A 22,497-nucleotide genomic window follows, 5' to 3' on the forward strand; every position below is an offset into this window, starting at 1 on the left:
CCACGCCTATGGAAGTGGAGAAGCGTGCATATTCATTACCTTAATCAGCAGCGCCACGTGATTGCACCAGAAGAGCTACTGGAAGCCGGAACCATGGAGATGCTGCAAAGACGCCGGGACCACCGAGATGCTGCAAGGGAGATGCTGGTGGGCGAGTAGGATAGGTGATAAGGAGCCATGCATACCAGGACAGAAATGAGGGGAGCCATGCATACAAGCACAGGTATGGGGGGAGCCATGCATACCCGGCTTATACTCTAGTCAATAAGCTTACCCAGTTTTCTGTGGCAAAACTAGGTGCCTCGGCTTATACTTGAGTATATACGGTAAATGTTTCAGATCACCAAACATGTTTAAATAATAGACAAAGATAACAAGTAATCACAAAATGCAGTTTTTAAATGAGGGTTTTTATAATTAAGGGAAAAATAAATCCAAACCTACAGGGTCCTGTGTGAAAGAGTGATTGCTTGCTAATCCACCATTAGCAGCAACAACTGCAATCAAGCGTTTGCGATAACTGGCAATGAGTCTTTTACAACGCTCCGGAGGAATTTTGGCCCACTCATTTTTTGCAGAATTGTTGTAATTTGGCCACATTGGAGGGTTTTTGAGCATGAACCGCCTTTTTAATGTCATGCCGCAGCATCTCAATCAGATTAAGGTCAGAAATTTGACTAGGCCACTCCAAAGTCTTAATTTTATTAAGTCATTCAGAGGTGGACTTGCTGGTGTGTTTTGGATAATTGTCCTACTACATAACCCAAGTGCACTTCAGCTTGAGGTCATGAACAGATGGCCGGACATTCTCCATTAGGATTTTATCTAGTCTTTCCACAGAATATTCTCCCAAACGTTTTGGGGATCATCAAGATATTTTGACAAAACTGAGGTGAGCCTTTATGTTCTTATTGCCTAGCAGTGGTTATTGCCTTGGAACTCTGCCATGCAGGCCATTTTTGCCCAGTCTCTTTCTTATGGTGGAGGCATGAACACTGACCTTAACTGAGGCAAGTGGGGCCTGCAGTTCTTTGGATGTTGTTGTGGGATCTTTTGTGATCACTTGGATGAGTTGTCTTTTTGCTCTTGGGGTAATTTTGGTCGGCCGGCCACTCCTGGAAAGAATCAATGTTCCATGTTTTCGCCATTTGTAGATCGTGGCTCTCACTGTGGTTTGCTGGAGTCCCAAAACTTTAAAAATGGCTGTATAACCTTTTCCAGACTGACAGATCTCAATTACTGTGCTTCTCATTTGTTCCAGAATGTCTTTGCATCAGGACATTATGTCTAGCTTTTGAGGATATTTTTGTCTACTTGACAGTGTCAGGCAGGTCCTATTTAAGTGATTTCTTGATTGAAAACAGGTGTGGCAGTAATCAGGCATGATTGTGGCTAGGGAATTTGAACTCAGCTTCCCAAAGATGTGATAAACCACAGTTAATTTATGTTTTAAGGGGGGGGGGGGGGGGGGAGCAATCACTTTTTCCAACACAGGGCCCTGCAGTTTTGGATTTCTTTTTTTGCTTAATAAAGACCTTCATTAAGATATTGGAATTTGTGATTGTGTTATCTTTATCTAATATTTAAATCTGCTTGGTGAACTGAAACATTTAAGTGTGACAAACATGCAAGAGAATAGGAAATCAGGAAGGGGGCAAACACTTTCATACCACTGATTGATTTATATAGAGGCTTGTGCAGTTTACATTAGCAGAGCCTTAGTTGTCAGGGATTGGTTGCACTGGTGATGCAAGCTGTCGATTTGACGTCACCGCTGCAGAAAAACTACAGAGACTACAGCATCGGCAGTGAGCCTGGAAGGGCAAGTACGATCTGATTATGTTATTTTACATGAGTGCTATCATTTGTGGACCAAAGTTGAAAACCACATTTATTTTTGTGGCAGGATGGGAAGGAGAATATAAAAAGTTCACTGACCAGTTGAGAAGTTATTTATCCATTTCCCAATCTGTTCATTTATATGACCCAAAGTAATAGGCTCATTTAGGAAATGCAGGACTTCATAAAGGTTCTGCGACTATTGGTGCTAGAAAGTGTCAACTTTAAGGATAAAGTCACAGCCCCTTCCTTGTCTAACACAGTAGGTGAACTATGGTGCGGCAACATTTCTAGACATAACTGCCACGTGGATCCTGAGATTAGACCATTCGTGGAATCCATTTATGCATGTGTATAATTTACATAGGACTGCACACAACACATGAAGCTGCACCTGCACACACCCAAGATTGGAGGATGAGCTCTTAGTTTTGGAAAATTGCCACATAATTGGATGATTAGTATTCAAATAGAAGCAGCACATTCTGGACTGAATCATGTCTATAAGATTACTCAAGTATGTCCTGCCAACAATTATAAATATCTGAGCCATGCTATTAAACTCAAAGTTACCTTGAATGGATGTTGCACAATCTAGAGAAGGTCACGGGAGGAAAAAAAAAGAAAAAAAAAAGCATAGGTCACAACTTCTAATGAAGAACTTAAAAGACAAATTAGATACACTAACAAGTTATGGGGGGTTCTGCACTCTTCCTCCAATGCCTAATATCATGGGTGGAAAGATGAGAGATAAGACGCCTCCAGCGGATCTCAGGAAAGCTCGGCAGAACCACTAGTAAGGAGAGATGGCTGCCAACCAAACTATTGGCTACCTAACGTGCATGCGGGGATTTATATTACTGCTACTGAATTAGGGGAAAGATTTTTGCAGCAATTTGGAAAACTTGGAATTCATGTACCGTATATTAGGCTGGATTTATATACAGTATGTAGCCAGGAATAAAATCGCTAGAGACTGCACCAAATAAAGCAGAGGGTAGCTCTCTCCATATACTTCTATGGGAGTAAATATGAGTGGTTCTGTTACTGCATGAACCTACAAAAAACAGCAGAGTGCGACCAGCAAAGTCATGTTGTTATTTCAAAATAATTAAGTTAATGCTTTATGTGCCACGGTTCAATAAGTTCCTGTCTATTCAAAAGGTGAGAGAGCAAACCAAGTCACGCACAACTACACTGTAACTGTGTGACAAGAGCCCACCGCAAAAAAAAAAAAAATAGAAACTAAATAAGTGCTCCCTTGTAGAGCAAGTGTCAGCTGATGAACCCAACTATAGGTACATGGCAGGGTGCCCAGCACTGCAGAAAACTGCAAAAGAGCAGAGAGGATGTAGATAAAAGGACAGCAGGGAGCAGATAAGGAGAGTCTATGAAAGGAGATTGAAAAGAATTCAATAAAAATTTTAATTAAAAGGAATCTATATGAACAGTGGCGGTATGTGCACACAACATCTTTCAGGAGAGTCCACTACAAAACATGCTAAAAGAAAAGTCTGAACATTTCTATGTAAAACCAACTTGCTTATTTTCATGTTCAGTCTTTTGAGGGTCTTTTAACCACTTCAGGCTTCCAAAGACACCGAGTGGTTAAAGGTACTGTCACACTAAGCGATATCGCTAGCAATATCGCTATAACTTGTGACGTTATAGCGATATCGCTGTGTCCGCTACTTACCTCCGACTCGCTCCCCCGCTGGTTATCGCTGATCGCTTCCTGTGGAGAGACGAGCGATGAGCATGGAGCCGGGCGGGAGGACGTCAGGATCGCCTCGTCTGACAGGTAAGTAGCGACCCCCGACCCCTGCGATGTCGATGGTGAGATCTGCCTGTGTGGCAGCTCACTAGCGACCACCTAGCGATGCACCAGCGATCCTGACCGCGTCATATCGCTGGTCGGGATCGCTGGTACATCGCTAAGTGTGACAGTACCTTAAGAGATGTGAGTGGGCGATTCTTAAGGCGTTTTCAACTCTGAATACGCTCAATACCTTACAATATATTAAATGAGAAGGCTCAAAAGACACTCAGGCATATTTTTGAGCATTTTTGCTAGTGCTTGAAAAACTGCTAGCGGTTTCTTCACAGTTAAAGAAACAGTAAAAAAAAAAAAAAAAAAACACCCTAAAACAAAATAAAAAAAAATGCTGTTACAAAAAAGCACTTGGACAACAAAAACAATATAAAGTTCAAAAAAAAGACTTCGTAAAAAAAAAAAAAAAAAATGCGAGTTTTTATTGAAGCTTGCGTTAATTTTATTATTGAACAAGCAAAACAAAGAAAAAAAAAATCAAAGTACTAGAAAAACCCTTTAAAAGTGTTTTCCCATATGAATAATGAAAACATATCTGTATACACATATATATGTATATACGCGTTCTCTGTCAGTCTCACAGCTATCTCTTCCAGTGAGAGAAAACACATGACCACTGCAGCCAATCACCATTCCCAGTTAGGAGAGAAATGTGAAGGCTGCAGGTGATCAGTGGCCATCCAGTAGACTGGGTTTTTTTTGTTTTGTTTTTTTAAGGAAAACCCCCCCCCCCCCCCCCCCCCCCAGGAAAAAAAAAAAAAAAAAAAAAAATGGACAACCCTTTTAAAGAGCCATTAAAACTAAAGCCAGAAAATTAACCTACAGAAAGAGCTGGTAATATCAATTACAATTCTTTATTTTATGGCTGAAAGAGGTTGTGAAATCTGGCAATATACAATATTAGATATAGATGATTGGAGCAGACTTTTTTGTTTTCCAGACGTCCTGTCTATATCTCGTACAGTAACTGTAACTAGACGGCCAGGCTTCCTCAAGATAACATTGTTTCTTACAGTTAACAAGGACACAATCTGAATGTAGAAGACACTTTAGAATCAGTAGAGTCCATCAAAACAAATACCTAGAAAATAAACGTGAGCCCCTCATGTACTCACCCGTTGTAGTGTGCTTTCATTTTAATAAAGTCCTTTGACAAATCCATTTTTGACCCCATTCTGCTCGGCATTATATTAAGAAACGCCAGCTTTATGGTGTCGGGCGGTGTACGGTGTGGACACTTGTGATAAGCAGTCACGGGAGTAGTGATCCAACCAGCCTGGGCTTCTAGGCAGGGAACAAACAATGAATCACCATTTGCATTCCAGTACCATTATAACAATGACAGTGTTAGCGATACTTATCAAGATGGAAGGGTTTTTCTGCAAGCTATATTTATCATCTAGGGGTCCGTTTAACATTAGCCATCCGGCGGCACTAAACGACCGCCGATGGGCTACATGTAAGGGAACTCGCCCTTTTCTGAACACATAAAATCAAAATTCAGCTCATCTTCAAGTGTGATACATTGTAGTTTCTATACGTTGTATCAATGATCGTTTACAAATACAGTGCATAAACATGACGACACATTCAGGTGCACAACTCCTCTCATGATCTTCTCACCATTATTCCACCTCGTAGAACCTCCCGTGTTCCTGATGTTGAGGTCCTGCATTTTCCATTAGGATAGATTATTATAACTACAGAGCTTAAATTATTCTTCTACCTAAGGGTAGAGTAGGCGACTGCCTGTAGCTTGAGGCCAGAAAGAGCTCCAAGTGACTTCCATTGCTCCATTAAAGTCAATGTAGTCATCAGCATATACAAATGAGGCTTGTTCACATGTTGCGTTTTTGTTGAGGGGAAAAAAAAAATGCAATGTAGCATTTATGAAATCTCATGTTTTTTTTTCCCTTGGGAATTTTAATGGAAAATGTGTTTTGTTTTTTTTTCAATTTTGTAGCTTGTCATGTTCTTTAAGCGCTTTTCATCCATTCAAATGATGGGGAAAAAATGTAAAAATGCATTCATTTTATGCCGTTTTTCACTTCAGAAATATCTGTTGCCGTTTTTCCCTAATTGAATTGGAAAACTGCTGTATTTTTTTTTTTTTTTTTTTTTAAACTGCAGGATGTCATCATTTTTGCAACATTTTTCACCCCTAGAAAGCAATGAATAAGTGCAAAAATGTGACAAAAACGCAGATATCAGGTGTTGCTTCATTTTTAGCGAAAAAAGCAGGAACAGAAGATATGAAACCCACTTATTTTTGCGATTTTCTCACGTTTAAATCATAATGTCTTGGTCTCCTCACCTGAGAATGGCAGTCAGGATTAGTACAGTTTAATTAAAATGATGTGCAAAGTAAACATTGGCCAACCAAGGTGTGAGATTGAACAATACCTGACCAACTCAAGGGCCAACCAAAGCGTGAAAGTAAACAGTACAAATACAAAGATGACATCAACCCCACAAATATTACCCCACTTCCCACCGCTAGAGGGCAAGTGGGAAGAGCAGTACAAAGTGGCAGAATTGGCACATCTAATATATGTTCCTTTTCTGAGCAGCTGCTGGCTGGTGTTTTTAGGCTAGGGGGGCCGAATATCCATGGCCCCTTGGTGTCGGATGATGGGAGTAATAATCCCAATAGCCCCCACCTGCTGTCATCGTTCTGACTTCAATATAACTCATCATTCTCTTCTGCTTGTGCCAATCGCCGGCAGAGCAGGGGAAAGTGATGAGAGCCGTGTTCAGCACCTGCCGCCGGGGAACAGCTCTTACTGTAGCTCTTCTTCCCCGATGCCAATGTGTGCCACACGGATTACATCAATGTGTGTTCTCCATATGCACGCGTGTGGGACGTTTTGCCACCCGTGCTGACGATAAAAAACGGACATGTCTACTTGTGGGACACATGGTCCATAGAAACACACTGACATGTTCACAGACCCAATCATTTGAATGGGTCTACGTGTGTCAGTGTCTCCGGTACATGTGAATACTGTCACCACACGTACCGGAGACACTGATGTGTGAAAGAGGCCTTAGTTAAACTTTTCCCTACCAATTCACCTCCCCCCGATGATACTTTTTTTTTTTTTTTAACCTAAGGCTTCACATATATCTTGCATTGGTGAACTGACACCTTACATTGTTCATGCTTCTGTGATGGAAGCAAAGCTGAACTATGGGATCCTGAAAAACGAAGCAAAAAAAAAAAAAAGAGAAAGGCTGCAAAGCCTGGATTTTTCTAAGCAACTTCTTCACTGCCAAGAAAGAAGATTTTGCCTGCAGAAAAAATGCAACGTGTGAACACAGCCATACGCTATTAATGTCACATAATCCTTGTCAATGTTCCCAAAGGCTCCAAGTGTGACAGCTGCACTAAACATTGGCCACTAAAGGGCACAGGACACATTACAAAGGACAATTACCGTACATTAGAAATCGGGAAAGTAACATAAAAACGCAGTAGTATACAACTATTATTTCACAGTGGGATACAAACGTGCAAAATCTGCAGAAGTTTTAACCATGCATGAACAACTTTGTTATGCTTTAAACTTTTTTTTTTTTAATGCAATTTTAAAGCTATGTGCACATGACGTTTTAGCTACACGTCAGCGACACCATCAGTTTCCATCTGAAGCCCTGAAAAACAGTATTCATGCGTATCTGCCGACAAAGATATTGACTTTTACTAAAGCAGAAGTCACTTTGTGCTGTCTGGACTCATTTTCGGCAGTGTCCGTCTTTTCAATATAGGCACAAAAATGCGAATGACAAGTCTTTGTGCCCACCTCAAAAAGGGGGACACTGATTTAAGTGAGGTCAGACAGAGCACATATATATTATGTCTGCTACATTAAAGTCACTAGCCCCGTCGGCGGATACGCCTGAATCCAGTTTTTCAAAAATTCAGACGAAAGCCCTGACGAGACACCGATTTGTGGCTCAAATATGGTATGAACCCAGGCTAAGTTGCCATGTGGGGTTTACCAGGTATTTGATACTGTTGGAAAACCTCTAGGATAGGCCATCCATACAAGATCGGTGGGATTATTTGATACCACTCACTTCTGAATCAATGATGAGCGGTGCTGATAACGATTAGACCCCACACGGCTGCACTATCAGCAGACAATAAAAACAAATAAATTTAAGAAAAAGTCAAAATAGAAGAGGCAGTGTATGCCAGGACAAAGGAGGGCGCAGTGTGCTGTCCAGAGGTGTCCATTGGACCCAGCAGCACAAAATGCATGCAGCAATGGACATCAATGAGAAACTGTTTTGGAGATATGAAGTTAAAAAGGGGTTGTAGGATGCCCCTTTCTCTGTTTGGCCCCAATAAGATAAAAATTGCTTATGCTCGCCTCCCGTGCCGTTCCAGCACTCGTGGTCCTGGGACTCTCATGCAGTGGAATGACACGTGGTGCCCAATCATGCTGGCGTCAATGTCCCCACCTTCATACTATTGTAACAAAGAGGAAGTCAGATACACAGCAGTCGTGATATCCTCTTCATGTTTAATTTGACAAAAGGTGGGGACAGTGACACCAACGCTGACTGGGCACCATGAGTCATAGCAACAGCATGGGAGCCCCAGGAACCCAAGTGCCGACACCGATGGAACGGCGCCGGGAGGAGAGTAGACGCTTTAGGCCGGGATCACACATGCAAGAAACTGGCACAAGTCTCACATCTCAATACTTGGCACTGCCACCGGCACCGGACTGTGCGGCTGCATAGAAATACATGTAGCCACATACTCCGATCCTGAGTGTTGGCAGCACTGCCGGGTATTGGGGTGCGAGACTCGTCCGAGTTTCTCGCAAGTGTGATCCCGGCCTTAATATTTTAATTATGGCCAAACATTTAGAAACTAGTAGAGGACAACCCCATTAAAATGAATGAGTTCTGTGCTGCAACACTTTATTTCGGCTATTATGATCTCAAAACTGAAAATAACTACTGGAAAAGTGAACAGAGCCTTGCAATGTTGACAAAAGTTACGAAGAATTTACATTTTGCATTACAACAATTTGATAATAAGTAGCAAAAATAATGATTTTATACATGCTGAAGTGTGGAAACTGGGCATCAACAGATGAAATCAACAATTTAAACACTGTATATACACATACAGTATGTACCACACAGAATACACTAATATATTGGGATGATTTAGCGAATCCTGCTTTGAGCAGGGGGTTGGACCAGATGGCCCAGGAGGTCCCTTCCAACTCTACGATTCTATATACACACACTTCACACAGTATATATTATGTACATACATACACACACTGTATGTTATACATACACTGTGTATATATATTATATGCACTGTACGATGGCTCAGTGGTTAGCACTCTTGCTTTGCAGCACTGGGGTCTTGGGTTCAAATACCACCTAGGATTACATCTGCAATGAGTTTGTATGTTCTCCTCTTGATTGCATGGGTTTCCTCCCACACTCCAAAGACATCCTGATATCGATCTAGATTGTGAGTCCTAATGGGGACAGTGATCATAGAACCATAGAATGTCAGGGACAGTGCCCATAGACCATAACAGTTGGAAGGGACCTCCAGGGTCATCGTGTCCAACCCCCTGCTCAATGCAGAATCACCAAACCATCTCAGACAGATGTCTGTCCAGCCTCTGTATGAAGACTTCCATGGAAGGAGAACTCCCCACCTCTCGTGGCAGCCTGTTCCACTCACTGATCATCATCACTGTCAAAAAGTTACTTATAATATCTAATCTGTATCTTCTCCCTTTCAGTGATGATGTCTGAAAAGCACTGTAATGGCGAAATATATGCAAAGCATAATAAATAAAATAAAGAACACTGTACATACATAGCAGATTATATATATATATATATATATATATATATATCACGACACTGTATATACATATCACAGTATACACACTGACTGTACAAGGGAGAATACAGACCCATCACACTGTACACACAACTCACTATATATACACTGCCCACTCATCACACACAGTACATATATATATATATATATATATATATACACACACACTGTGGAGCTCTATAGAATGCAGCCGGACCTGTCATTGCCATGAATAAGGGATGACGGTGTAAAGTTACCTGCAGTCGGCGGCTACACCCGGGGACCCCGCTCATTGCCGGAGCACACACCCGGGGAGATGCAGGGCGCAGCCCGGAGCATGGCTGGGGCTGCGGTGCTCGGTGAGGTCAGGGTCATGTATACCAGGCGCTACCTGAACTTCTTACATTCGGGCAGGCGCCCCCTATAGGCGAGAGGCGGAGACAGCGCACAAGTGCGACACCTTCCTATACACCTGCTGCACCGGGCCGAACCCTCTTACTACAAGTTACCCGCGTCTCCAGAACCCGCTCACATCCGCCCCGAAATAACTCTGCCGGCTCCGGAGAACACCCAGTCCGGAGAGCACCGGACTCCCGGAATATGGCGGAATAACTGTGGTGTCAGGTTTAACCAATGGGGGAAAGTTTGGGGACCAAATTGACCAATCACGTTACACAAGGGCGATTATTCTAACCAATGAATGAGATCGGTCAGGAAATAGAAACCAATGGGATCAGAGTGTCAAATACCTGGTCCGGGGATTATAAAGATTAACCAATGGAAGCAAAACGGATTACACCTACAGCCAATCAGGAAGGGTGGGCGTGTGTGCGGGTCAGTAAGTGAGTAAGAGAGCGGTAAGTGGGAGCTGTCATCGCTGGAATGTGGAGAGTCCGTCCTGACTGCACTGACACATGCACTGACGGTGAGCAGCGCTACCTGGAGTCACCGAGGAATTCAGTCACCCGGCATTCCAGAGCTGCACTCATAGGTCATTCATTCACCTGCTGAGGGGCCACAAATGACACCTTCCTATACAGGCAGCATTCTGCAATGCTCGAATATTAACTAGTTGAGGGCTGGACACTTTTTTTTTTACATATTTTTCTCGTTCTTATACTCCAATTATTTTTTTCTCTTATTTTTTTTGCAATAAATGAAGCTTACTTAATATATGTTATTTAATTTAAAATGGTCTCTGGAAATTCAATGTAGAATTTGGACTTCTTTGTTTAAGTTTGTTTTTTTTTATCATTTGTTTTATGCACTGTGCCCCTATAAGGTATTAAAAGACTGAGTATTTTATATTAATAGTTATATAGCTGACTTCAACTGTAACTGGGTGTGGCATATTAGCCCCTGTTACAGGGGATACCAACCTCGTGGCTGCATAGCAGAGCCGATTGGGTCACCAATGACCTTGCAGGACCTGCTCCCTCCCTACACTTAGCGATCAAAGGACCGCCGTGTGCGGAGGAGGAAGTGCCATAAGCGCTTACTGGAATCTGTGTACACAAGATTTATTTCAGCACTTTATATACAGCAATCAGGATGGCAGATGTAAGAGTGGTGGACTGTACCATCGCGACCCTGCCCCTTATGACAACAATTGCTTTATGTGACTAAGGGTACCGTTACACTTAGCGATGCACCAGCGATCCCGACCACGATATGACGCGGTCAGGATCGCTGGTACATCGCTAAGTGGTCGTTAGTGAGCTGCCAGACAGGCAGATCTCACCAGCGACATAGCAGGGGTCGGGGGTCGCTACTTACCTGTCAGACGCGGCGATACTGACGTCCTACCGCCCGCATCCACACGTCGCTCGTCGGCGCCACAGGAAGCGGCCGACGAGAAATGATCCAGGACCTTCTCACGCGATCAGCGACAGACAGCAGTGAGCCGGTCGGATGTAAGTATCACACACAGTGATATCGCTAGCAATATCGCACTGCGTCACAACACCAGTGACGTTATAGCGATATTGCTATGTGTAACGGGCCCTTAAGTGTCATGCAATGTTAGTGTGCATTGTAATGTAGACTGTGATATGGTATAGTGTTGTTAATATAGTTTGGAGCGCAACTACTCGAAAATATAAGATAAGTAGTGTAAAAGCATAACGTAGGACATAAGATAGACTCCAGGAAGCGTTAGGCCGGGATCACACCTGCAAGAAACTCGGACGAGTCTCGCATCCGGATACCCAGTGCTGCCGCCGGCTCTCGGGAACTGAGCGTGTGGCCGCGTAGAAATTCATGACGTGCGAGATTCGTCCAAGTTTCTCACATATGTGGTCCCGGCCTTGTGTGTGCAATGTGAGAAACTCGCACACTCCGGTCCTGAGTGCCGGCGGCAGTGCCGGGTATTGATGCAAGAGACTCGTGAGAGTGTGACCCTGGCCTTAAAGGTATAATACAAGTGCTTCTCTCTAAATTAGACTATCATCAAAAAGTTAATTTCAGTTCTTCAATACAAAAAGTGAAACTCATACATTATATAGCGACATTGCACACAGAGTGATCTATTTCAAGTGTTTATTTCTGTTAATGTTGATGATTGTGGCTTACAGCCAATGAAAACACAAAAGTCATTATCTCAGTAAAATACTTTATAACACCAGCGTGAAAAATGATTTTAAAATCCGAAATGTTGGCCTACTGAAATGTATGTTCAGTAAATGCACTCCGTACTTGGTGGGGGCTCCTTTTGCATCAATTACTGTATCAATGCAGTGTGGCATGGAGGCGATCAGCCTGTGGCACTGCTGAGGTGTTAGGGTATGTGCACATGTTGCGGATTACCCTGTGGATTTTTCCGCATTGATTTGACTAAATCCGCAGGTCAAATGACCTGCATTTTACCTGCGGATTTAGTGTGGATTAGCCTGCGGTTTTCCCCTTCATTTTGACACCTGCGGATTCCTATAATGGAGCAGGTGTCAAAACGCTGCGGATTCCGCACAAAGAATTGACATGTTGCAGATTTCCATCCGCAGCTAATCCACACGGAAAAATCTGCAGCATGTGCACTGCGTTTTTCATTTCAGGTTGACTTTAATGGTACTGGACAATGCAGTAGATTCTGCAGCGGATCCACAGGGCCAAATCCGCTGAGGATCCGCAGCAGAATCCGCAACGTATGCACAGACCCTTATGAAAGCCCAGGTTGCTTTGATAGTGGTTATCAGTAGATCTCCAGCTGTCAACTCATGGGTGCCCCACAATCATGTCACTGGTGCACTGATGGGTGGGTGGAATGATGTGGCCCTCCCTTCTGACTCTCGTATTAAATGCTGATGTCAGAACATTGACAGCTGGATTTAATAGGTTAACAACCACGGGCAGCTGTTAAAGCCACATCATCTGCTGGAAAAGATGTGAGCTCCATACATTAGATACATCTGTTTTGGCAAATTTTCCTTATTTCTCTCCTCCTCCCCCCAATACCCCAACCAGAATGACACAGAGGTTGCAGTCCGGAAACTCCATTTCCACAGATGATTCCATTAAGTCAGGCCTCATCAAAATGACTGGTGTGCTCATAGCATATCCTCAGGGCCGCCATCAGGGCATTACTCCCCTTACTGGCGTATGAGGCCTGGTGAGCAGAGGGGGCCCACAGCGGGCCCCTCTATTCTGCTCACCGGGCCCCAGCAGCAGCATCATGCCACTTCAGTAACTGATCGTGCATCCTCAAACACACGTTCAGTTAAAATCTGTTGATGAGCGGGAGATTCCTACCGAACGGCAACAGTTAAGAGCCACCAGCCAATCACAGGCCGGCAGCTGACGTCAGAGCACATGCCGCGCCTCGGATTAATTCTAGCAGAGGACGCCACTGGACTGCAGTCAGGTAAGGAGAAACCTTTTTTTTTTTTTTTTGTAAAACCACAGTATGGGGTGCAGTATACTACTATGGGAGTGCATTATACTGCCGTGGGGCGCAGTATACTCTTATGGAGATGCAATATACTACTATGGGGGCTGCATTATAGTGCTGTAGGGTGTATTATACTGCTATGGGGGGTGCATTATGTTGCTATCTGCTATGGGGGTGCATTATACTACTATAATTTAGATTGTGAGCCCCCTCGGGGACAGTGATGAAAATGTGTGCAAACTGTAAAGCGCTGCGGAATATGTTAGCGCTATATAAAAATAAAGATTTATTATTTTATTATTATGAGGGTGTATTATACTGCTGTTGGGGGTGCATTATACTGCTATGTAAAGTGCATTATACTGCTATTAGGGGTGCATTATACTACTACTATGTGGCTGCATTATACTACTATGGGGTGCATTATATTACTATGAGGCTGCACGATACTGCTATGGGGAGTGCATTATACTATATATGACTATGGGGATGCGTTATACTACTATATATGACCAGGATGCATTATACTATTATGAATGACTATGGGGGCAATATGGAGAGACATGAGGCAGAATGGGAGGACACGTGGAGTTCCAGAATGGGAGGAATCATGGGGTCCAGAATGTGGGATATTACTACTGTAGGGGCGTATTAAAGGATATAATTTTTGAGGATACTGTTTTCAATGTGGGAGAGGAGAGGTCCTGTTACTGTGCAGGGCTATACGCTCACTTTTTTTCTTCATCTGAAGGACTTCAACTAGTGACATCACCGGTGAGTCAGTGTGTTACCTGTACACTGTACACTATTGTGAAAAGTTGGCTCACTTAGCTGCTCCTTGAGGTAGACACAGGACCATGTTTGGTTGAAGTCTCTGGGTGGTTTATTGCATCATAAACCAAAAACCCAAACTGGTAACAGAAAAACAGTATTTCAGGCTCAAAAGAAAGAAAACAGTTCATCCAAAGTCCTGCCCAGTACTTCTGGGACACCACTTATGGAGCTTCAGTATGGAGGCTTCCTTTCGTCCACACACACAGAGAAAAAAACTGGCTGGACATTTAACTTTCCCTAGCCACACCCTGTAGGTGGAGATATGGTGGGTAGGCCTCCCGCCCATTTCTGGCTTACCCACCATGAAAGCCTGGCCCATATAGCGACTGGACTGCTCTCAGCACATATCATGCTGGAGAAAACACATGGCATTCACATCACACAGAAAATCAACCTTTGTGACACATATCTCCCCTCACATATGGTATGTGACCCTGTCACATGTCATGGTTTACTCAGGAGTTTATTGGCAGTGATTCTAGGGTTAACACCATGTGGCCTCTCTTTGGATTGGGGAAGGCTATATTTAGCCACCCCTGTGCTGTACCCATTGTCAGTTATACATTCGACCTCGGCTGAGTTGCGGACGCTGTGAATACCTGTGTATTGCTAATATCTGCTTGCGTGATTGTGTATGACCCGGTCTGTTCCCTGTGTTGCATTTGTCTTCTGATTCTGTACATCTCGTGATTCTACTGATTTTGATCTCTGCTTTGTCCTCTGACTGCCTGCTCGCTTAGTCTTTCTGGTACTTCCTCTATCTCTGGCTTCTGACCTCGGCTTGTCTCTTACCACACTATTTGCCTGTCCTCTTGGCTACCACGCTGTGCTCTGGTTTGACCTCCGCTCGTCTGACACTTCTCTAGGCTTCCCCGGCTCCTGTCATCTTCCTTGGGAGTTCAGGACCTTGCTCTGTCTCCAAACCACTCCAAAGGTGGTCACGTGCTGCAGGTCCTATTCACTTGCAGGTGTGCTCACAACATCATCCCACGTTACAGAAGGAGTTCCTGGCTTTCTCAGCACGTCCCTGGACACTCGTACAGTCTCAGGGGGTAAGTCTGTCACGGTGTCCGTTACATCACACTATATATAGAGCTTCTATGTATAATTTCATTGGTGAACATTGTATTACTTGTACACTATATGCTATATACAAAGCTCCTGTGTATAATGTCACTGGTGATCACTATACTGATGATCACTGTACTATCTGTACACTGACACTATATACAGAGCTCCTGTGTATAATGTCACTGGTGAACCCTGTATTACCTATACACTGACAATATATACAGAGCTCCTGTGTATGTCTGTATGTCATTGGTGAACCCTGTTGTAATGACACCGATGGTGTCACTGGCGCAGCCTAGGGGGCACTATCAAGGGGCATGGCAATGAGTGCAGGGACTGGAGGATCAAGGCACGCAGTGTGCAAGGACCTGAGACTAAACAGTGAGCACAGGACCTTGAACTATGCAGTCACGTGATAACAAGGGGCAGAGTCACCACTCGTGAAGGCAGCTGAGGGTCAAAAGCCAGACAAGAGCATGGTACCAAGGGATAAGACAAAGTAAACCGAGATGAGCCAAGGGGTCAGATAACCAGGAAGGACAGGGCAGTACAACGCAGGATACAGAGGCAAAAGTCAGGACAAACCAGGTCATGCACAGCAAATACCACATGCACAGAGGCACAACGATTACGAACGAGTAACCTGGGTTAGCAACCACAAACCGAGTATACGGAAGTATCGCGGACACCAAACCAAGGAACTACCAACATTAAATAGCCACCCCAGAACCAAAGAGAGGCGAACTAGAATTAACCCTGACCTGACCAGGATGGAGGCGGAACCATCCTGTCCATAGTCATGACACCTGTATTATCTGTACACTGACACTATATACAGAGCTCGTGTGTATATATCACTGTATTACCTGTACGCTGACACTATATACAGAGCTCTTGTGTATGTCACTGGTGATCACTGTATTATCTGTATACTGACATTATATATTGCACTCCTCTGTATAATGTCACTCATGGTAACTAGTCAGAGGAGGACTGGAGTGTGTAGTGATTGCAAACTAACCAAGTAAAACTTTGTGAGTAAAGAGACGTTGACACGGTGGTGTAGTCGCCCACGGAAACTGGTCAGAGGAAGACTGGCGTGTTTAGAGACTACAATATGAAGTATATCATGTTCTGTGCAAACTAATGAAATGAAGCTGTGTGTGTGAGACTGATATGGCGTGCAGTTGCCCATGGAAACTGGACACAGGGAAGTAAAGCGTGTTTAGGGACTGATTTAAAGCCGTGTACTATGTATTGCTGTAAACTGGTGTGAACTGAACACTACTGAGATGCACTTGTGTGAATTTGAGTTTTAATGCTGTGAAGATAACATTAAATAGACTTTTGTGTTTGAATTTTGTGGGTCACTGCCTCATCGCTGCATACGTTACTACGGGTGCACTACACTGGTGATCCCTGTATTACCTGTACACTATTTACAGAGCTCCTATGTATAATGTCACTGGTGATCACTATATTATCTGCACACTATACTCTATACATTATACAGAGCTCCTGTGTAAAATGTCACTGGTGATCACTGTGTTACCGGTACACTATATAAAGAGCTCCTGTGTATAATGTCACTGGTGATAACTGTATTACCTGTACATTGACACTATATACAGAGCACCTGTGTATGTCACCGGTGATCACTGTATTACGTGTACACCAACACTATATATTGTGTACTATATGCAGAGCTCCTGTGTATAATGGCATTTATGGTGAAATTAGTATTGTGGGTTTTTTTTATTAATGATCAGTATTGTAGTATTTGGTCACTATGTGGTAGTAATATAGGGTCTGATCACGGCGTGACAGTATTTGTCCCTTGTATGTGGTAACATAGTTATTAAGGTTGAAGGAAGACTTTAAGTCCATCTAGTTCAACCCATATCCTATCCTAACTTGCCCTAACATGTTGATCCCGAGGAAGGCAAGAAAAACCCCATGTGGCAAACAGTAAGCTTCACATTGGGGGAAAAAAATTCCTTCCTGACTCCACATACGGCAATCAGACTAGCTCCCTGGATCAACGCAATATCAAGGAAACTAGTGTATATAACCTGTAATATTATACTTTTCAAGAAAGGCATCCAGACCCTTCTTAAATTTTAGTAGGGAATCACTCATTACAACATCATATGGCAGAGAGTTCCATAGTCTCACTGCTCTTACAGTAAAGAATCCGCGTCTGTGATTATGCTTAAACCTTCTTTCCTCCAGACGTAGAGGATGCCCCCTTGTCCCCGTCACAGGTCTAAGAGTAAAAAGATCATTAGAAAGGTCTTTGTACTGTCCCCGCAAATATTTATACATTTTAATAAGATCACTCCTAAGCCTTCGATTTTCCAAACTAAATAAACCCAAGTGTAATAACCTGTCTTGGTATTACAAACTCCCCAGTTCCCTAATAACCTTGGTCATTTTTCTCTGCATCCGCTCCAGTTCAGCTATGTCTTTCTTATATACCGGAGACCATAACTGTACACAGTATTCTAAGTGTGGTCGCACTAGTGGCTTGTATAGAGGTAAAATTATGTTCTCATGAACATCTATGCCTCTTTTAATGCATCCCATTATTTTATTTGCCTTTGCAGGAGCTGCCTGACACTGGCCACTAAATGTGAGTTTGTCGTCCACCCATACACCCAGGTCCTTTTCAGTGACAGTTTTGCCCAATGATTTACAATTAAGCACACAATTATACGTCTTGTTTGTTCTACCCAAGTGCATGACCTTACATTTATCCCCATTAAAGCTCACTTGCCATTTATCAGCCCAAGCTTCTAGTTTACATAAATCCTCCTGTAATATAAAATTGTCCTCCTCTGTATTGATTACCCTGCAGAGTTTAGTGTCATCTGAAAATATTGAAATTCTACTCTCTATGCCCCCTACAAGGTCATTAATAAATATGTTAAAAAGAAGTGGGCCCAATACTGACCCCTTTGGTACCCCACTGCTAACCGTGACCCAGTCCAAGTGCACTCCATTAATAACCACCCTTTGTTTCCTATCCCTGAGCCAGCTCTTAACCCACTTACACATATTTTCCCCTATCCCCATTGTTCTCATTTTATGTATCAACCTTTTGTGTGGCACCATATCAAAAGCTTTAGAAAAGTCAACGTACACCACGTCCACTGCATTTCCTTGGTCCTGTCTGGAAATTACCTCTTCATAAAAGCTTATTAGATTAGTCTGACAGGAACGGTCCCTTGTAAACCCATGTTGATATTGGGTAATGAGGTTATTCTTTTTCAGATACTCCAGTATAGTAACTCTTAGAAAACCCTCCAGGATTTTACCCACAGTTGAGGTTAAGCTTACTGGCCTATAATTTCCAAGTTCAGTTTTTGTCCCCTTTTTGGATATTGGCACCACATTTGCCATACGCCAGTCCTGTGGTACAGACCCTGTTATGGAATCTTTAAAGATTAAAAATAATGGTCTATCTATGACTGTGCTTAATTCCTGCAGTACTCGGGGGTGTATCCCATCCGGGCCCGGGGATTTGTCAATTTTAGTGATTCTTAGACGCCGCCGTACTTCCTGCTGGGTTAAGCAGGTGACATTTAATGGAGAATTTTTAGCACTGATCATGTTATCCGTCATGGGATTTTCTTGTGTAAATACTGTTGGGGAAAAAAAAGTAATGTAGCATATTGGCTTTTTCCTCATCCACCATTTCACCCAGTTTAGTTTTAAGGGGGCCAACACTATCATTTTTTTAGTTTCTTACTATTTGTGTAGTTAAAGAATATTTTGGGATTATTTTTACTTTCTTTGGCAAGGAGTCTCTGTCTCAATCTTTGCTGCCTTGATTTGCTTTTTACATAATTTATTTAATCTTCTGTATTTATTTAATGCCTCATCACTACCTACTTGCTATAATTCTCTAAATGCTTTTTTTGTCACTTATTGCGCCCCTTACAGCTCTATTTAGCCATAGTGGTTTCCTCCTATTTCTAGCATGTTCATTCCCATACGGTATTGTGGTACAGTAAAGGGTGTTTTACTGGATGGGAGATAACCTGCTGGGAGAAATGTAATGTTTGGCCTGGTTTTTCCCTAAAGACAGGACCTGCGATGATGTCATGGTCACGTGATCAGCCCATGTGATGTTTACCTCACTTGTAGGAGGGGTTATGGGCTATGTAATGGAGGTTGGTGTTTGGCACAGGGTGAATGTGTCTGGAAGTTACAGGAACTTGGCTGGACTTAGCCTGAACTTGTATACAGGATCCCCGTGCTGCAGGACTTTAGCAGCAAGACTCTCAACAACCCTGGGAATGGCACCTGGTTGGCATGCTGCGGACCTGGCAGCCGCTTAGTTAAGCCTGTCCCATGCAAGGGGTGAGTTTGGGACCAGTTCTCCAAGCTGGAATATATTTGTTTTTCCTTTCTGTTAATCTGCTGTTTGCAACGTGACATTAAACCACTGAAATTGGACTTTAAGCTTGTGTGTTGCCTCGTTACTGCAGCCCTGCCATTACCTACCAGAGCGTATCCCTACAATTGTGGACTGAATGCGGTGGACTGAATCCAATTGGTGGACTGAATGCGGACAAACGCAGTGAGGCCAGGCTGTTTTTATTTTTGACTTGTACACCAGCCTATGTCCTGGGTGAAATGAGTGGCACAGACCCAGGCGGGGAACTTTCCAGAAATGGAGGCCACGGTAAAAATGCTCATGAAGGCCAAGCCACAGCAGCTGCAGGCTATGCAGCAGCAGGAGGCCATGCGGCAGCAGCAGGAGGCCATATGACAGCAGGCTATGCAGCAGCAAGAAATCAATCAGCTGTTGATACAGCATATCACGACAGCGCAGACAAAAGGAACTAATCGGGGAATCCATGATGTCTGGAAAGCGGTTAGTACAGCGGTTCTCAAGATGGAAAAGTCAGACGATGTGGAGGCGTGCCTGGAGATGTTCGAAGAAGTCGCTGAGAGAGAGAAGCTGCACGGGACCAGTGGGCAGAAATCATCGCTCCGTTTCTGGCCACAGGTCCTTTGAAAGCATATCAGGACCTACCCACGGAGCAAAGGGCGGACTACACGGTCGTCAAGGGTGAGAGACTGGCACGTCTTGGGGTAAATGTGTTAGTTCGGGCCCACTGGGTACACCATTGGGAGTTTACCCCCTCCAAGCCCTGCTCGGTCCCAGTATTACGACCTGATGCACCCTGTTACGAAAGTGGTTGCAGCCTGAGGTGTTGTCCCCCATGGCCATGCTGGACCGCATAGTGACTGATAAATTTTGGAGGGCGTTGCCCCCCTCCCTCCAGACATGGGTCGGACAGGCATCCCCTACTAATGCCATGCAGATAATAGACCTCATAGAAAGGTATGGGGCTACCAAAGAGCTACAGGGAGGGACTCCCCGGAAGGTAACAGGAAGGTTCCCCAAGTCTCCACCCCTGGTTCGGCGAGCGGAGCCCAGGAAGGCCGCTCGGGACTTATCTGGGGAAGTAAGGAGCCCCATAATCTGCTGGCGGTGCCAGGAGCCAGGTCATATTAGAGCTGATTGCCCCCACCTGACTGAGCCCATGGGCACAAACTTTGGGTACCGCCAGTCTCACTATGCCGAACCGATGTGTGCAATGGGCACCCCAAATGGTCCCAATATGGAACATTTGTCGGGTTGAAGTGGGAGGCACCCCGGCTGTGGCCCTACTGGACTCGGGGAGTCTTGTAACCCTTCTACAAGCCAGCTGGCTACAAACCAGTGAGTATATGGGTCAGAAAATAGGGGTGTCGTGTATACATGGGGAATTAAAAGACTATCCCACTGCACTAGTGGTGATAAACACGCCAGCGGGAAGGCAGTGCCACGAGGTGGGGGTTGTGACTAATCTGCATTATGAAGTGATAATTGGAAGAGACTTTCTTTTATTTTCTGTGCTGTGGCCATCTGTTGTCCCACCCACGGAGCAACTGCTGGCACCAGAGGCAACCAGGTTACATTCTCCAGAAGTGGGGCATGAACCTGGTGGCCCGGAGGAAGAAGTGCTGGCGGCAGGGGTAACCATCCCTTCGGTGGAGGAGGGGAAGTATTGGCTGGAGAGACTTGCCGCTGGGACCCGAGTTGTCAGACTTGAATGTAGCAGGTGACCATTTGGTACGGCGCAACTCCTAGACCCTACTATGGCCCGGGCCAGAGAAAATGTACTGCTTGTTAATGGGGAACAACAACAACCTGGGGCAACTACAGTGTTGACACGCTTTGAGCTGAACCAAGATTTGTTGTACCGAGTGGAGAAAATACGTGGGGAAATGGCAGAACAATTACTGGTAACTCAGGCATATCGTAGGCTGGTAATGAACTTCGCGCATGTACTTGGGGGGGCATTGGGCTAAAAGAAAACCCTAGACCGAATTCTGCAGCGGTTCTACTGGCTAGGGGTCCGTGAAGAAGTTAAACGGTACTGTAATTCCTGTCCAGTGTGCTAGGTAACCAGTCCCCAGCCTCCCTTTCGGAGTCCCTTGGTGCCTTTACCAATCATAGAGGTACCCTTCGAGAGAGTGGCAATGGATCTGGTCGGGCCTCTCAATAAGTCCAATAAGTCAGCAAGGGGACACCAACACATCTTGGTAGTTCTAGATTATGCTACCCAATATTCTGAGGCCATTCCTCTGTGCCACACATCAGCTAAGCCTATAGCAAAGGAACTCATGGGTATGTTTTTGCAAGTGGGAATTCCTCAAGAAATTTTAACCGACCAGGGAACCCCCTTTATGTCAAATTATGAAGGAACTCTGCTGTTTGCTGAATGTTAAACAGTTGCGCACATCGGTCTACCATCCCCAAACAGATGGTCTGGTAGAAAAATTCAATAAGACGCTGAAGAACATGTTAAAAAAGGCAGTTTCCAAAGATGGGAAGGACTGGGATCTCTTATTGCCATATTTGTTGTTTGAAGTGCGGGAGGTGCCTCAGGCATCTACGGGGTTCTTGCCATTTGAACTATTGTACGGCAGACATCCACGGGGCGTACTCGATATAGCCAAAGAGGCCTGGGAGAACAAACCTACCCCCCACAAAAGTGTGATATAGCATGTTGCAAAAATGCAAGAAAGAATGGAGACAGTCCTACCCTTAGTCCGGGAACATATGGAGGCAGCACAACAGTCAGAGTTGGGTCTATAACCGGGGGGCTC

At 44.1% G+C, this 22,497-nt stretch overlaps 1 protein-coding gene across 2 annotated transcripts in view; it reads right to left on the reverse strand.

Moving 5' to 3' along the window:
- The window catches only part of PRKCZ (protein kinase C zeta), a 285,933-nt gene extending 275,769 nt beyond the window's left edge, over positions 1–10,164 (reverse strand). The window contains exons 1-2 of one of the 2 annotated variants that reach the window (XM_073585407.1): positions 10,049–10,164; positions 4,786–4,954 (exon numbers count right to left, since the gene is read on the reverse strand). In XM_073585407.1, the coding sequence (XP_073441508.1) occupies positions 4,786–4,856 (71 nt within the window). In that variant the 5' untranslated portion in view covers positions 4,857–4,954; positions 10,049–10,164. Of the gene's footprint in view, positions 1–4,785; positions 4,955–9,796 lie in introns of both variants that reach the window. The other variant, XM_073585406.1, reaches the window with a different exon arrangement.
- Positions 10,165–22,497: the final 12,333 nt, after the last annotated feature.

Source organism: Dendrobates tinctorius, unplaced genomic scaffold (genome assembly GCF_039654945.1).
Source record: "Dendrobates tinctorius isolate UK_male_01 unplaced genomic scaffold, ASM3965494v1 ptg000086l, whole genome shotgun sequence".
Taxonomy (NCBI): Eukaryota; Metazoa; Chordata; class Amphibia; order Anura; family Dendrobatidae; genus Dendrobates; species Dendrobates tinctorius.